The sequence below is a fragment of the Gopherus evgoodei genome, chromosome 4 (genome assembly GCF_007399415.2).
Source record: "Gopherus evgoodei ecotype Sinaloan lineage chromosome 4, rGopEvg1_v1.p, whole genome shotgun sequence".
NCBI classification, from domain to species: domain Eukaryota; kingdom Metazoa; phylum Chordata; order Testudines; family Testudinidae; genus Gopherus; species Gopherus evgoodei.
In genome coordinates this window covers 47,371,049-47,387,948 of record NC_044325.1, presented here as the reverse complement: position 1 = coordinate 47,387,948, position 16,900 = coordinate 47,371,049, and the positions used below count along the sequence as shown (strand labels likewise).

At 43.4% G+C, this 16,900-nt stretch overlaps 1 protein-coding gene across 9 annotated transcripts in view; it reads left to right on the top strand.

Annotated features, from left to right (window-relative positions):
* The window catches only part of TTC6 (tetratricopeptide repeat domain 6), a 154,058-nt gene that overhangs the window by 97,589 nt on the left and 39,569 nt on the right, over positions 1-16,900 (top strand). For all 9 annotated transcript variants that reach the window (XM_030559234.1, XM_030559233.1, XM_030559228.1 and 6 more), the window contains 6 exons: positions 949-1,085; positions 8,288-8,457; positions 9,759-9,879; positions 13,737-13,887; positions 14,647-14,729; positions 16,766-16,842. In XM_030559234.1, coding sequence (XP_030415094.1) covers positions 949-1,085; positions 8,288-8,457; positions 9,759-9,879; positions 13,737-13,887; positions 14,647-14,729; positions 16,766-16,842 — 739 coding nt within the window. The remainder of the gene's footprint in view (positions 1-948; positions 1,086-8,287; positions 8,458-9,758; positions 9,880-13,736; positions 13,888-14,646; positions 14,730-16,765; positions 16,843-16,900) is intronic.

Below are 16,900 nucleotides of genomic sequence, written 5' to 3'. Positions count from 1 at the left end.
GGCAGACAGAGACAGAGATATACACCTGTGAGAGAGAGATGCGCATTGCCCCTTTAAGTACGCTGACCCCACTCTAAGTACACTGCCTTTTTAAGTAGATCAGGAAATTGAGACAGCAGCTGCTGCCTCCATCCTGAGCCCTGTTCATGTTCAGCCCCCCATGGAGATGGGCTCAGTGGTGTGCAGGAGCAGGGGGGAGAAGGAAACCCTGACATTAGCCCCTCTCCTCCTCCCTCCCTCCCTGCACAGCAAGCAGGAGGCTCCTGGAGGGCAGGAGCAGCACATGGCAGTGAGGCAAAGGACAGCTGAACTGCCTGGCAATTGATAGCCTGCTGGGCTGCTGCCACACGGGGAACTTAGAGGAGTGGGGAGCTGATGGGGGGCTGCCAGTCCACTGCCCCACCAGCTAGCTCCAACCGGCTGCTCTTCCTGCAAGTTTTGGACAAAGCAGGCAGCTGCCAAACAATGATATAAGGGAGCATTGCACAACATTAAATGAGTATGTGCTCTAATTGATCAGCAACGTAACAACAAAACAACGTTAACCAGGACGACTTTAAGTGAGGAGTTAGTGTACAAATATTTGGATTTATCTGGCACATAGCTTTCAGAAACTTATATCCTTTTAATCAAACAAATCTTCTGTGTGATGGAGTTAGTACATATTTTCTGTAATTTATCCTGGACAGTGCTTCATAGCTAAATTAAGAGTCAGTTTATAAGGTTGCCGAGTTGGTTATGTGTTGCAGTTTTACAACTGCAGGGAAAAGATTGGCAAAGGAAATTAAAGGACAAGGGAAATATTTAAAACAATGGAAGATAGTTTATACTTTTTAAAAAAAATAGTATATATTCTTTGGTACCTTTTCATTTCAGATTTTTAATTTATAGGGAAATAAGGATAGCTATTATGCAAATATTATGTTCTTCTTACATTTTTCAATGTAGTGTTTTCAATATAATCCAAAAAGAACAGATGCACTTATGAAACATGGAATGCATTTCTTTGAGAAATCAATTTGGACTATAGCTCTTCAGGATTTTACAGCTGTGATTAAGGAAGATCCCAGCAATGTTCAAGCAAGGTAAAATATATAGTCTGCAATTATTATTCGATTATTAAAATAGCATTAAAAATAATATGGTAGCATCTCATCTGCAAACACAAATTAAACTACCATCTCTATGCAGGTGACTCACAGATCTCTGTCTCTACTCCAGACCGGTCTCTGTCTATCCAAACTAAAATCTCAGCCTGTCTCACTGACATCTCCTCATGGATGTCTAGCCATCAGCTTAAGTCTGGTCTACATTACGAGTTTATGTCGAATTTAGCAGCGTTAAATCGAATTAGCCATGCACCCGTCCACACAACAAAGCCATTTACTTTGACATAAAGGGCTCTTAAAATTGATTTCTGTACTCCTCCCCAACGTGGGGATTAGCGCTGAAATCAATATCTCTGGTTTGAATTAGGGTTAGTGTGGACACAATTTGACAGTATTGGCCTCCGGGAGCTATCCTACAGTGCACCATTGAGATCGCTCTGGACAGCACTTTCAACTCAGATGCACTGGCAAGGTGTACAGGAAAAGCCCCGTGAACTTTTGATTCTCATTTCCTGTTTGGCCAGTCAAGCTCATCAGCACAGGTGACCATGCAGAGCTCATCAGCACAGGTAACCATGCAGTCCGAGAATTGAAAAAGAGCTCCAGCATGGACCGTACGGGAGGTACTGGATCTGATCGCTGTATGGGGAGACAATTCAGTGCTATCAGAACTACATTCCAAAAGATGAAATGCCAATACATTTGAAAAAATCTCCAAGGGCATGATAGAGAGAGGCCACAACAGGGACTCAGCACAGTGCCGCATGAAAGTTAAGGAGCTCAGGCAAGCCTACCAGAAAAACAAAGAATCAAACAGATGCTCCGGGGCGGAGCTGCAGACATGCTGCTTCTACGCTGAGCTGCATGCAATTCTAGGGCGGGCTGCCACCACTACCCCACCCCTGACCGTGGATTCCGAGGAGGTGATACTCTCAGCCATGCCTGAGGATTTTGCGGGCAGGGAAGATGATGATGATGAGGAGGAGGACGAGCTTGAGGAGAGCACACAGCACACCGTTCTCCCCAACAGCCAGGATCTTTTTCTCACCATGACTGAAATACCCTCCCAACTCTCCCAAAGTGGTATCCCGGACCATGAAGCCGTAGAAGGGACCTCTGGTGAGTGTACCTTTGTATATATAATATATGGTTTAAGAGCAAGCGTTTTTTAATGATTAATTTTCCCTGAGGACTTGGGAGGCATTCACGGCCAGTACAGCTACTGGAAAAGTCTGTTAACGTGTCTGGGGATGGACCAGAAATCCTCCAGGGATATCTCCATGAAGCTCTCCTGGAGGTACTCTAAAAGCTTTTGCAGAAGGTTTCTGGGGAGAGCAGCCTTATTCCATCCTCCATGGTAGGACACTTTACCATGCCATGCCAGTAGCAAGTAATCTGGTATCATTGCATGACAAAGCCTGGCAGCGTATGGTCCCGGTGTTTGCTGGCAGTCAAGCAACATCTGTTCTTTATCTCTCTGTGTTATCCTCAGGAAAGTGTGTGGAGGAGTTAGTTTGGTTTCTGCTGCTGTACATTAACACGAAAACTGCAGCACTCAACGGGCTTTGCTTGGTATGGGAAAGGAGGGCACTGCTTTTATGAAGGTTGCAGAAGCCGAAAGACTATGGCTTACTATGGCCGCCTGCAAGCCAAATTCTGTTGCCTGGCCCTGCATCTGTGATCTCTAACACCAAAGCTGCAGGCACTCAATATAAGATGCAAAATGCGATCTTGTACTGAAATCACATGTGATATGTAATGTGAATAGTGTTGTTCACTGTGAAAGAGTATACCATTGTTCTGTAAAATATCTTTTAAAATACTTCTGTAAAGTATCTTTTTAAATACTTCTCTCCCTTTTTTCCTCCCGCAGCTGCAAATTTTTCAAGCCTCCCTCCTTGTCCCGAAGGCTATCTCAGATAAGGCGACGAAAAAAAACGCACGCACGATGAAATGTTCTCTGAGATCATGCGGTCGACTCACAGTGAAAGAGCTCATTTGAATGTGTGGAAGGACACAGTATCACAGTACAGGAAAGCGGCCAATGAACATAAGGACAGGAGGGACGAACGTGAGGACAGGAGGGACGATCGAGATGAGAGGTGGTGGCAGAAAGATCAGAGGAGGCAGGATGCAACGCTGGAGCTACTGCGGGATCAAACAGACATGCTCTGGCGTCTGGTGGAGCTTCAGAAACAGCAGCAGGATCACAGAGTGCCGCTGCAACCCCTGTTTAACTGCCCTGCCCCCTCCCCAAGTTCCAAAGCCTCCTCACCCAGACGCCCAAGAACGCAGGGTGGGGGGAGGCTCTGTGCACCCTGCCACTCCACCCCAGTGGACAGCCCAAGCAACAGAAGGCTGTCATTCAACAAGTTTTGAAGTGGCCTTTTCCTTCCCTCTCCCCTCCTCCCACAGCCCACCCGGGCTACCTTGTCAGTTATCTCCCTATTTTTATAATCAATTAATAAAGAATACATGGTTTTTAAATGATAGTGACTTTATTTCCTTTGCAAGCAAGCTGTGCTCAAAGGGGGGAGGGTGGGTGGCTTACAGGGAATGAGTCAACCAAGGAGGCGGGTTTTTATCTAGGAGAAACAAACAGAACTGTCATACTGTAGCCTGGCCAGCCATGAAACTGGTTTTCAAAGCTTCTCTGATGCGCAGCGCTTCGTGGTGTGCTCTTCTAATTGCCCTGGTGTCTGGCTACGTATAATCAGTGACCAGGTGATTTGCCTCAACCTCCCACCCCACAATAAATGTCTCCCCCTTACTCTCACAGAAATTGTGGAGCACACAGGAAGCAGCAATAACAATGGGAATATTGGTTTCGCTGAGGTCTGAGTGAGTCAGTAAAGTGTGCCAGCGACCCTTTAAATGTCCAAATGCACATTCTACCACCATTCTGCACTTGCTCAGCCTATAGTTGAACAGCTCCTGACTACTGTCCAGGCTGCCTGTGTATGGCTGCATGAGCCATGGCATTAAGGAGTAGGCTGGGTCCCCAGGGATAACTATAGGCATGTCAATGTCCCCAACAGTTATTTTCTGGTTTGGGAAGTAAGTCCCTTGCTGCAGCCATTTAAATAGACTCGTGGTCCTGAAGACACGAGCGTCAGGAACCCTTCCTGGCCATCCCACGTTGATCTTGGTGAAACGTCCCCTGTGATCCACCAGTGCTTGCAGCACCATTTAAAAGTACCTCTTGCGGTTTATGTATTGGCTGCCCTGGTGCTCTGGTGCCAAGATAGGGATAAGGATTCCATCTATTGCCCCACCACAGTTAGGGAATCTCATTGCAGCAAAGCCATCTAATATGACTTGCACATTTCCCAGACTCACTACCTTTGGTAGCAGCAGCTCAGTGATTGCTTTGGCTACTTGGATCACAGCAGTCCCCACAGTAGATTTGCCCACTCCAAATTGATTCCCACTGACCAGTAGCTGTCTGGCATTGCAAGCTTCCACAGGGCTTTCGCCACTCACTTCTCAACTATGAGGGCTGCTCTCATCTTGGTATTCTTGCACTTCATGGCAGGGGAAAGCAAGTCACAAAGTTCCATGAAAGTGCCCTTATGCATGCGAAAATTTTGCAGCCACTGGGAATCATCCCAGACCCGCAACACTATGCGGCCCCTCCAGTCTGTTTTTTTTTCCCGGGCCCAGAATCGGCGTTCCACAGCATGAACCTTTAACACCATGATCTCCAAAGCACTGGGACCTGCGCTTTGAGAGAAGTCTGTGTCCATGTCCTCATCACTCTCATCACTGTGCTGCTGTCGCCTCCTCCTCGCCTTGTTTTTCAGGTTCTGGTTCTGCATAAACTGCATGATAATGTGTGAGGTGTTTACAATGTTCATGACTGCTGCGTTGAGATGAGTGCGCTCCATGCTTGCCGTGGTATGGCATTTGCACTGAAAAAAGGCGCGAAATGATTGCCTGCCGTTGCTCTGACAGAGGGAGGGGTGACTGACGACATGGCTTACAGGGAATTAAAATCAACAAAGGGGGTGGCTTTGCATCAAGGAGAAACACAAACAACTGTCACACAGAATGGCCCCCTGAAGGATTGAACTCAAACCCCTAGGTTTAGCAGGCAGTTGATTTCACAGAGGGAGGGAGGAGCAAATGAATACAAAACAAATCTGGTCGAATTCTTGTTTTGATCCACTCCATCTATCTGATACATCTTAGGCTGGCAGCAGGCGGTGCAGTATAACTGCTTGCCATTGTCATCTCGTGGTGCTCAGCAGAAGATGCTGCATTACATCTGCTAGCCATCATCATCTCCTGGGTGCTCGGCAGAAGATGGGAATGACCTGGCTGAGTCACTCCTATGTCTGCCCAGGTGCCCTGACCGACCTCACCGAGCTTGGCTAAAAGAGCACCCAGGAGTATGATGACGATGACTACCAGGCGTAATGCACCATCTGCTGCCAAAAGGCAATGAGCTTCTGCTGTGTAGCAATGCAGTCCCATGTCTGACAGCACCCAGGAGACATATGGTGACAGTCAGCTGAGCGGGCTCCATGCTTGCCGTGATATGGCGTCTGCAGAGGTAACCTAGGAAAAAAGGTGTGAAAAGATTGTCTGCCGTTGCTTTCACAGAAGGAGGGAGGGAGGGAGAGGGGGGCCTGATGACATGTACCCAGAACCACCTGTGACAATAGTTTTTGCCCCATAAGGTATTGGGATCTCAACCCAGAATTCCAATTGGTGGGGGAGACTGCTGGAACTATGGGATAGAATACTCCTGGGAAAATCATTTTCCAAGCCCATCACTTTATTATGTCCCCCCCTTTGAATTCATTCACTACCTCCCTCTTTATTGTTTCAAACAGAAGCTTCTTGTCTTCACTGTCAAGATCTTTAGTGAGCTATCCCCACCCTACCTGTCATCACTCAGTCAGTATCTAAATGTCTACTCTCACCTCTGATTGACCCATGAAGTTAACCTCTATTGCCCACTTGTTAAATTTGCAAATAAGCACATTTGTGCTTTTGCCCATGCTGCCTCTCATGCCTGAAACAAGCTCGCTGTAAACATCCACAAAAAACCTCATGATCCTCCTTCAACATCCTCCTTAAATCTCTCCTTTGCCATGAGACATATGAAAACATAGACGATGGTTTGACTGCTAGTGTGCTGAGACCATAGCCTACCATGCTGACCATATTGTCTCATTGTTTCCTTGTACTCCATCATCTATCTGTATCCACCTGTTGTCTTTTATCTTAGACTGTAAACTCAATGGAGCAGGGACTGTTTTTTTGTTTCATGTTTGTACAGTGCTTTCCACAGTGGGGTCCTGGTCCATGACTGTGGCTCCTAGGTCTTACAGTAATTCAAATAATAATATAGGATTGACCAATATGCATTAAATAATAAAAATAATTTAGTTTCTAAAGAGATTTGTCATAGAAGTTGAAAAGTAAGTCTTCTAGGCTAAGATGTTCCTTAGGGAGTGTGTCCATAGATTTGATGGACTTTGAATCCTGATTCAGTAAAGCACATAAGCATCTGCCTAAATCCAGTTGAAGAGGTTACTACAGAGTCAGCTGGATTTAACCAACTGCTGAAGTGCTGAATAGGGATGGATTTAAACACCTGGTTAAAGTTAAGGATGTACTTTCAGTTTAGTTGTGTACCTAATTCCCATAAGTTACCTTGAAAATTCCAGTGTTAGTGCTTTTGCTGAATTAAGGTCTTAGTTCTTTAGTATTTCTTTATATGAAGCATCAAAACCTGAATTAAGTTTTTTCTTTGTTTTTAAGTTGTAGTGGTATTTGAGGTTTGAGTTGTGTGGATTAAGGAATAAGCCCTATGTTTTTGCCAACGTAGAGTTTGCCCTCTGTTTTAGGTACCAATCACACTCTGGAGCGGACTCTCCAAAGTGGATATATGCTTGCAAGAAATATCTAGCAGAGAATTCTCCACCTGCAGAGGGGAGTTCTCCAGTGGTGGAAGTGGCATAGCTGCCTCCTGCACCAGCCACTCCCCATCCCCCAGCATAGGAGACATGGTAGAGCAGAGGTCCCCTACACCCAATACTCCTCTGGCATATGTTCACTGAGAGACCTTATGACACTGATTTAAGTTACAGTTGCTCTTCAGCAACTCGAACTTACTCTGGAGTAAGACTGTGCAGGATCAAGAGCTACAAGATCCTTGTAATCCTCCCCCTGCCCCTCAAGTTCAGAGGCAGATGAGAATTTAGCCCAATGGCTAGTCCAATTGACTTCAGTGGGACAACTCACTGTATGTACGTAAAGTTAAGCACATGATTAAATCTTTAAAGGAACACAGTCTTAATCTGTGTGTCTTTTTAATAGGTCAGGGTTAATACATATTTTAAGTGACCTTTTTGAATAGAAGTAATGTACTTTTATTATGTTTTATGGAATGCAGCATAAGTCCCGCTGGATGACATAGCAATGGAGAACTTCCCAGAAAGAATCTTAACTGCAGGGCTTTCCAGTCAGCTCTGTTTCATCTGAGCCTGCAGTTTACTTAAGTATGTTGCTAGTTAATTGAAATTAAGGTAGTAATATTGTGAAATTAAGAGGCATCGATGGGTACCAATTCTATAAACTGCATTACCTGAAGGAAATATTGAATGACCATAAATGTTTATAGACAGTTTTAGTGGTAGTAAGCAGAGCTCCATTTCTTTTCTTTTAAATCAGTGTGAACTGAGTAAATCTGTATGGGTCTGATCCTGCAAATTGCTCTGCACAAGTGTTCAGCTGCATTCACACAGAGCCCCATTCGAGTCTGTGAAGCTCCATGCAGGTGCAAGGGTCCATTATGCAGAGCCCCATCGACTTCAGTGGGGCTTTGTGCTGGTGCAGTAGTCTGCCCATATGAATCCATAGGCAGGATTTGAACCTTTCAGAGTTGTTTTGTCACTGCTGATTTAAACAAAAAAGAAAGAAAATACTTCTGACAAAAGAAATTAAACTCTTAATACCACTAAAACTACCATTAACTCTTATTCTAGCCTTTGACTTTTTCTTTAGATAATTACTTTAAGACTATGCAGCAAAGAAACAAATTAAGTACTATTAATGCTGAGATGATCCAAATATTCATATTGTAGATAGCTTCATATGGCTTCATTCTGTAAGTATAATTTTTGTATGGAAAATTGTAAATTAAAAAAATATTTTCTCTGTACTAGGATATATCGAGGAAGAACATACGCTAAAAGACAGCAGTATAAAAATGCAATGGAAGACTTATCTGCTGCAGTTCATCTAGACCCTTCTAATTGGTTAGCATTCTATTGCAGAGGTTGCATACTGCGAAAGATTGATCCAAAGAAAGCTCTGCAGGACTTCAGTGTTTCTGGTATTATTTCCTAGTGTCAATACTGAAAGGGAGAGAAGTTCTGTACTGGTGCCAGTGCTGTTAAACATATTCATAAATGAGCTGTAAAAGTGGATCAACAGTGAAGTGGCAAAATTTGCAGATGATACAAAATTAGTCAAAATAGTTAAGTCCAAAGCTAACTGCAGAGAGTTACAAAGGCATCTCACAAAACTGGGTGACTGGGCAAGAAAATGGCAGATGAAATTCACTGTTGATAAGTGCAAAGTAACACATATGGGAAAAATAATCCCAAGAAATCATACAAAATGATGGGGTCTACATTTAACCATTACCACTCAAGAAAGTTCTTGACGCTATTGTGGATAGTTCTCTGAAAATATCTGCTCAATGTGAAGTGGCAGTCAAAAAAAAGCTAACAGAATGTTAGGAACCATTAGGAAAGGGATAGATAATATGACAGAAAATATCATACGCCCACTATGTAAATCCATGGTACACCCACACCTTGAATACTGTGTGAAGCTCTGGTTGCCCCATCTCAAAAAAGATGTTAGAATTGGAAAAAATACTGAGAAGGGAAACGAAAATGATTAGGGGTATGGAACTGCTTCAGGGATGACTAGAGGAGCGACATTATAGAGATTTATAAAATCTTGAATGGTATGGAGAAAGAGAATAGGGAAGTACTATTTACTCCTTCACATAACACAAGAACTAGGGGTCACAATGAAATTAATAGCAGGAGGTTTAAAACAAACATAAAGAAGTACATCTTCATACAGTGCACAGTCAACCTGTGGAACTTATTGCCAGGGGTTGTTGTGAAGGCCAAAAGCATAACTGGGTTCAAAAAAGTATTAGAAAAGTTCCTGGAGGATAGGTCAATCAATGGCTGTAAACCAAGATGGTCAGGGATGCTGTATTCACGCCGCACTTTGTGATGACTTTGTCTCTTTTAATTTGTATTAATTTAGTGTTAGCATTGGATATTGACTGTTAGCCATTTTCAGTTATTTCCCACTGTTTCCAAATTCCCCCTTTGTTTTATTTTAATCATTTGAGAGTAGAAGTAATTAAGAATTATAATTGTATACTTGTATGTACTTGCTCCATTTTATACATACCATTTTCCATGGTATATAAACTGGTTTCTTTGCATGGTGGTCCCACCAGTTAGTTTATACTTCACTTATGCTATTAAATATAACACTAAGAAAGCTAGAATAAAAGTAATATGCAGATAAGCTATATAATAAACAACTAAAATTTAGATGTGAATATCGAAAAGTTACAATTAAAATATATTCTTTTTCCCCCAGTGCTCCTCAATGACTCTTTTGAAAATCTCAGTTCTTTCATTCACCGTGGGATCTTATACACAGAACAATGTCAATGGTCACTAGCAATCTGTGACTTTGAAAATGTACTGGCTCTGGACAGGTGATTGGTTTTCTAATATAGATTGTATACCACTTTGAATTAGCTAAGGGGGAAAACTTATGTTCATATCCATCCATCTATGCCTGTCTGTCTAAGTACTGCTATGACCCCCATCAGTGTAGACTTACAAACATTTATGAATTTATCCTTTATGAAACAGGAAAGCATTATTATCCCTGTGTTAGAGATAGGGAACTGAGCAACAGAGAGATTGAGTGGGATTTTCAAAAATGTCTAAGTGACTTAAGGGCACTTTTCGAAAATTCCACCCTCATTGACTTGCCAGAGATCACAAGAGAATGCTGTGCCACAGCTGGAAATGAAATAGGGTCTCCTACATCCCAGTGCAGTTCCTTAAGCACAATATTATTCTTCCTCTTATTTGTTGGAAAACTATACGTATTTTCTGCAGCCCACCATCTCCCACAGTTCTGCACATCTGAGCTGCTCACCTCTGTCTGCAGCTTCACAGAGAAAGAGCAATGTTTTGGCTCCACATCCCTCTGCTCCTACTTGTTATCAGAGTCTCTGGCTCCATGCCATCAGACAGTGGCAGTTTCTGTTGCTCCTGCTCTTACCTTGCAATTTGAGCTGTTTCTGCCCAGCTTTTGGGCAGGGATGACAGCATTCTCCCTCTCCAACATTCCTCCCCCTCCCTAGGTTAGTTAACCCCTGAGGGGTTTAATCCTTTCAGAGCCTCCACTTCAGTTTCTCAGGGCTTGTCTACATCAGAAAGTTGCAGCGCTGGTGAGGGAGTTACAGCGCTGCAACTTTGAAGGTGTACACATCTGCAGGGCACCACCAGCGCTGCAACTCCCTGTTTGCAGCGCTGGCCGTACTCCCGTTTTGTCTCGGGTGTAGAGGATCCAGCGCTGGTGATCCAGCGCTGGTAATCCAATGTAGACAGTTACCAGCGCTTTTCTTGACCTCCGTGGAAGGAGGAAGCCTCTGGTAATCAAGCTGGTTTCCTTTCCCGGTTTGCTCTCTCGGTCCCGGAGCCACCCAGCAAACCGCAGGGAAGGAGACCTGCTTGCTCGGGGTTCCGGGACCGAGAGAGCAAACCGGGAAAGGAGACCAGCTTCGCCGCGGTTTGCTCTCGCGTTCCCGGAGCCACCCAGCAAACCGCAGGGAAGGAGACCTGCTTGCTCGGGGTTCCGGGACCGAGAGAGCAAACCGGGAACGCCGCGGTTTGCTCTCTCGGTCCCGGAGCCACCCAGCAAACCGCAGGGAAGGAGACCTGCTTGCTCGGGGTTCCGGGACCGAGAGAGCAAACCGGGAAAGGAAACCAGCTTCGCCGCGGTTTGCTCTCTCGGTCCCGGAACCCCGAGCAAGCAGGTCTCCTTCCCTGCGGTTTGCTGGCTGGCTCCGGGACCGAGAGAGCAAACCGCGGCGTTCCCGGTTTGCTCTCTCGGTCCCGGAACCCCGAGCAAGCAGGTCTCCTTCCCTGCGGTTTGCTGGCTGGCTCCGGGACCGAGAGAGCAAACCGCGGCGCTCCCGGTTTGCTCTCTCGGTCCCGGAACCCCGAGCAAGCAGGTCTCCTTCCCTGCGGTTTGCTGGGTGGCTCCGGGACCGAGAGAGCAAACCGCGGCGAAGCTGGTTTCCTTTCCCGGTTTGCTCTCTCGTCCCGGAACCCCCCTTGAAGCCGCCCAACAGCGCTGCAGTGTGGCCACATCTAACACCACTTGCAGCGCTGGTTGCTGTAAGTGTGGCCACTCTGCAGCGCTGGCCCTATACAGCTGTACTAATACAGCTGTAACAACCAGCGCTGCAAAATTTTAGATGTAGACATGGCCTCAGTGCTGACTCCTCTGTCCCTTGCAGGTTTGGTGAACAGCTAAGAAAGCACAGGGTTAAATCCAAACAGTGCTCTGTTTGTAAGGCAGGCTCCAGGGTGAGTGGTGTCCAGCCTGCACCCAGCCTTCTGTCCCTATCTCTGTTAGGATTCAGGGCTACGAGTCAGACAGGCAGGTAGGGTCCCCAACTCATCAAGGCAGCCATGACTCCATTGCACGAAAATGGACCAGGAACCCTAGTGCAGAGCAGGAAGAAGCTCTAAAAGCAAGGAGGACCCAGACCACTCAACAAAGGGGGTAAGTCCCCAGGGACCCCAGCACAACAAAGAGGGGAGTCTGTGGGTCCACAGATCCCCCAAGTTGTAAAGTGGATCCCAAGCACCCTGAGGAAAGAAACTGGCCTTCTAATCAGCCTCCCTCCCTCCCAAGATGACCCAGAAGGCTCTGACTGAGGAGTTTCCCCCTCCCGGGGGGTTGGACACAGTAGGGAGGATTCTGAGACTGACCTCTTGAAGGGGCTCCAGGCACTAAGGAAGGCAAACAGCAAAAGGCCTCATCAGAGCTGCAGCGGGGCTTCTATAATCCCAAAGCACACAAAAAAGGTTAAAAAAAAATTAAAAAGGAACAAAAGAGAAAGAAAAAGCCCAGAAGGTCAGGAAGTATGAGTCCTCTGTCTCCTCTTCCTCCTCATCCTCCACCAAGGAAGGTAAGCTGTCTGACTCTGAATTGAAACAGGATGGGGGAAAAATGCAGGAAAGATTTCCCCCCCACCCACAAGAAATGTCAAACTATGTGCAATCAGATTGTTTCCAGGCTTCAAATGCAACCTGAGCAGGCTCCTGTGAGTAAGCCTGAGTAAGTTTCTCCCCTCAGGCAGGACACTCCTTCAGAGAAGTGATTAGTGATGAATGGAACAAGCCTGATAAGATATTAACAAGAGTCACTTCAGGCTATATAACATTCAGATGGAGACACTGGCCTCTGTGGTGTCATCCCTGTCTCAGTGGGACTTCTTGATGTCAGTAGATCTAACGGATGCATATCTCCATCAGATCATGTCTCCTCATATTTCTGAGGTTTGCTTATGGCAAGAAATGTACTGAACACTTCCATTCAGCCTATCCTTGGCTCCCCCGATTTTTTTTATGAAAGATGTTTGTAGTGATAGTAGCCATTCTCAGGTGATAGACCCACCTATACCCTTTCCTGGATGACATTCTGATCAGAGCTCCATTGCAATTAGCAATGCACTGTGTCACATCTTGGATGTTGCATCTCCTCCAGGAGCATGGCTTCATCAACTTTGCCAAGGAAAGCTCCCTGGTTCCATTCACCAGAATAACCCATCTCCTATTACCCCCACCCCCTGTCGTGATTTTTCACACCTGCGTCTGGTCACCCTACTTTGAAGTGACCTGACTGGAGGGCCAAGTCACCGGAAGAGGCAGGCCACCACAAAGGCGGAGCAGCCATTGGCAGGAGACGCTCTGTGGGGAGTGAGCTGCTATCCCATGCTCAGCCACAAGGTGGTGCCTGTGGTGAGTCAACCCCTTCATATACCCCAGGCGGTGCAGTGGAACTTCATGGTCTATAGCATCAAAGGCAGCTGATAGAATAACATCAGAATGGAGATGTGGTGGCAAAAAATCAACAACCAAAGAAACTAATGATCCCTCTGTACTAAATTCAGCCTTGAAACCAGACAGACAGGGATCTAGGAGGAAGTCAGGGGAATGCTGATGAAACTGGACTTGCATATCTCAGCCTTCTAATAAACATCCTCCAAAAAAGGTACAGTCCGTATTTTGGAGAAGTCACTAATCATGCATATATACAGCTACCAGTGTTCAAAGGAATTAAGAAGGGAATTAGTAATGCATTTGATGTGTGTTATGCAAACAAATAGGTGTAACTCAAAGCCTACCTTTTGACTGCTTACAGATGTGTTTTTATAATACTATAGTAATTAGATGAAACATGTTGTATTGGACATTAATGTATATAACAAAGTGTTTCATATTGTATGACAAAATGAAAAATAAGATAATCTTTATTCTTTTTTAGTGGTATTGCCTTGGCTTACATAAATATTGGTTTGATATTACTGTTGCATCTGGATCATTACTATGAAGCTATTCGACAGTTCTCTAAAGCCATTGAAGTTGGTCCCACAAACGTTAGAGTTTATTTATGTAGAGCTCAAGCATATCATCAGGTATTTTATTCTTTTTGGTCTTAAATATTGTAACACTACTTTTACATTTTAGAGTTGCTATGAAAAACATTTTAATAGATACTTATGCCCTGGTCCTTCAAAGATTTACATACATGCTTAACTTTTTGGACAATAAGTACCCATATTGATTTCTATGGTATGTGCAATGCATAAAAAGCATATATGTAAATCTTTGCAGGGTTGGGATCAAAGACAATAACAGATAATCCTATCTGTAGTAACTGTAGTTGTAAAGCCTTCCTCCATGAGCTGAATATTTAGAGCTCTATGGGTTTTTTAGGGCCTTACCTTGCCATCAGTCAATCCTCAAAAAGTGGAATAGATAAAATAATAGTAGTAAGAGATAAGATTAATAGATAAGCTTTTGTAAAATATTGTAAAAGCCGTTTAGGAAGTTTGCATATTTGTATCTTTTGTCAGGATTAAGGATCTCTGTGCTGTTTTAGGCATTTGTTTTAGTGTCACCATTAGATGTAGGGAAAATAGAAAATCCTGAAATTGGGTATTGGTATATAAGTAAAGCAGAAGCTGAGTAGCAAATACTTTGTTTTAAAATGTATGTGCAAGTCACTCTATGTATTCTACTATTATTTAAAACTTAAAGAAAAAGACAGTATAGCCATTAATTTGCATATTTTATTACAAAGAAATCTCTTGTAGGGAAGAATACACTCAATGGGGTAGAAAAAGTGATTAAAGAGTATGTATGAGTAACTGAATTTTTTTTGTAAATAACAGGTGCACAATTTACAGCGTGCATTAAGAGATATAAATCGAGCCATTCATCTTTATCCAACTGAATCCTATTTATACATAATAAGGTAGGAAAATTATCATTTAGAACTTAACAAGTATTCCACTTTACAACTGTTGTTTGAAACACAGTAAAAACATCAGCTATATTAACACATCTACTGAACAAGCCTAGTTAATGATAATAATTAGAGGTAATAATATTTTAATAGCACTTTTCATCCTTTGCAAATTATATCCATGTAATAGCACCTCACTGGTGTTACCTCTGGGATGGAGAGAAGGATCCAGCATGATATACAGGATGCTGCATGACAAAGTACATGCAAGGTATGGGGAGGGTGAGGGTGAATATGAATAGTGACAACAGAACACACCTGTACTCTTCTAAATAATTTAACTGTCCATTCAGAGTGGATAAATATTTCCGTGTCCTATCTGAAGAAATGACCTGCACAACTCCACTCTTGCTATTGAGGTAACAGAGGTGGGACTGACTGAAACTTAGTAAACCACTCTTTTGATGATAAACAAGAAGGACTAACTTTTCTCCTATTCCCTCTTAAGTTTGTTGCAGCTCTGAAGTGCTGAGTGAAGTGCTGAGTTCAGCCTTTCCCCTAGACTTGAACCTATAAGTTCCTATGAACAGAACCTATGAACCTAGAGAGTAAATATTTCAAACCTGATATTTAGCTGTTCTCTTCAGCTTAGCCTAAAAGCTCCATTTCTGTGTCGCTTTAGTCATTTTCTCTGTAAATCTGTTTCTCTCTTCACAGAAAATAATTTTGGTAAAGATCTTCCCTCTCATAGTCTTTTTTATATGCTCGGAGAATCTCAGGGTTCTACCACCATTTGCTCTTTTTTCCTTTTCTGGTCTTTATTTGGTCTCAAAAGCCAAATATGAGCTTCCCAGACTGTTCATGAATGTCTTTAGTATTTTCTGCATAGTTGGTAGTTTTCATTCAACCTTCTTATGGCTTGTCTAGAACCAGTGCACCATTTGGCATATGTAAATCCTGCCTGTCACTGCAGGCAGGTGCTGTTTGAGAAACTCTCCTTTGGCTGGTGTGGAGTTCCAAAGCTCTGTGAAAACTGACGTATTGACTAATGAATCCATATGGTTCCTAATGTATGCATAAAATACATTTTTAATCATGAACTAATTCCTTCACTCCACTCCTCACAAATTAGTGAAAGGTACCAGCCCTTACTAAGTCAAACAGATATGCCAGTTTTCATCTGAGGGGAGCCAAATACACTGTAGGAAATGTTTAAAAAGTGAGGACATCTCATTGTCATCTCAGTGAAAAAGGCCCATTCACTGATCTATGCATCAATTAAAACTCACATTAAGGACTTAAAGTGAGGCTGTACTCTAAATAGTAAATATATAAAAATGTAGTCTTCATCAATGTTCCTTGTGTGCATTTCAAGTCCTGTCTGCTTACCTTAGGAACAATAAGAAGTTTTTACTGCTTTTTACTCTTATCAGTACTATAGAGCTGCAACAAACTTAAGAGGGAATGGGCGAAAAGTTAGTCCTTCTTGTTCATCACCAAAAGAGTTGTTTACTAAGTTTCAGTCAGTCCCACCTCTGTTACCTCAATAGCAAGAGTGGGCTTGTGCAGGTATCTCTGAAGGCCTGATTTGGCTTGCAAGTACATTTACTACTAATGGTGATGCACGGGAAAGAAACAAACCTAGCTTGGCCTTCAGAATCAGATTGAATTTACCTACAACCACTCTATGGCAAAACAACATTGATTTTAGAACTAGCATTATTAACAATATGTGCATAGTTCTAGTAGTGTGTGTGCTGTTAGCTGTGGATCCCACAAAAAAATGTGGGCCTTGCAATTGAATAGCTATAAATTTTTAAATTTTCTTGGTGATAGTGTTTTAAAAAGGTATGTGCAGAAGGAACAAGAGGAAAAACCTGGATTGTATTCCTTTGAAGATGTGATTCTTACTAGAAACTTTAGACTTTTACTTACTCCTGCATTATTTGTACTTTTTAAAATACTGCTTAAATAAGAATTCTCAGCCTGAAAAAATGGTTTTACAATGAGCAAATTACATACAACAAAAATTTCTTTTGTTACAGGGGCCAATATTTAATTGAGATGAAGGAATATAAACTTGCAAGCTTCTGTATTCTTCAGGTAGCAGAAATGGGCGATGGTAAAGTCAGTTTAATTGTCTAGGTTCTTATTAACCATAGTATCTGAGCCCTAATGTA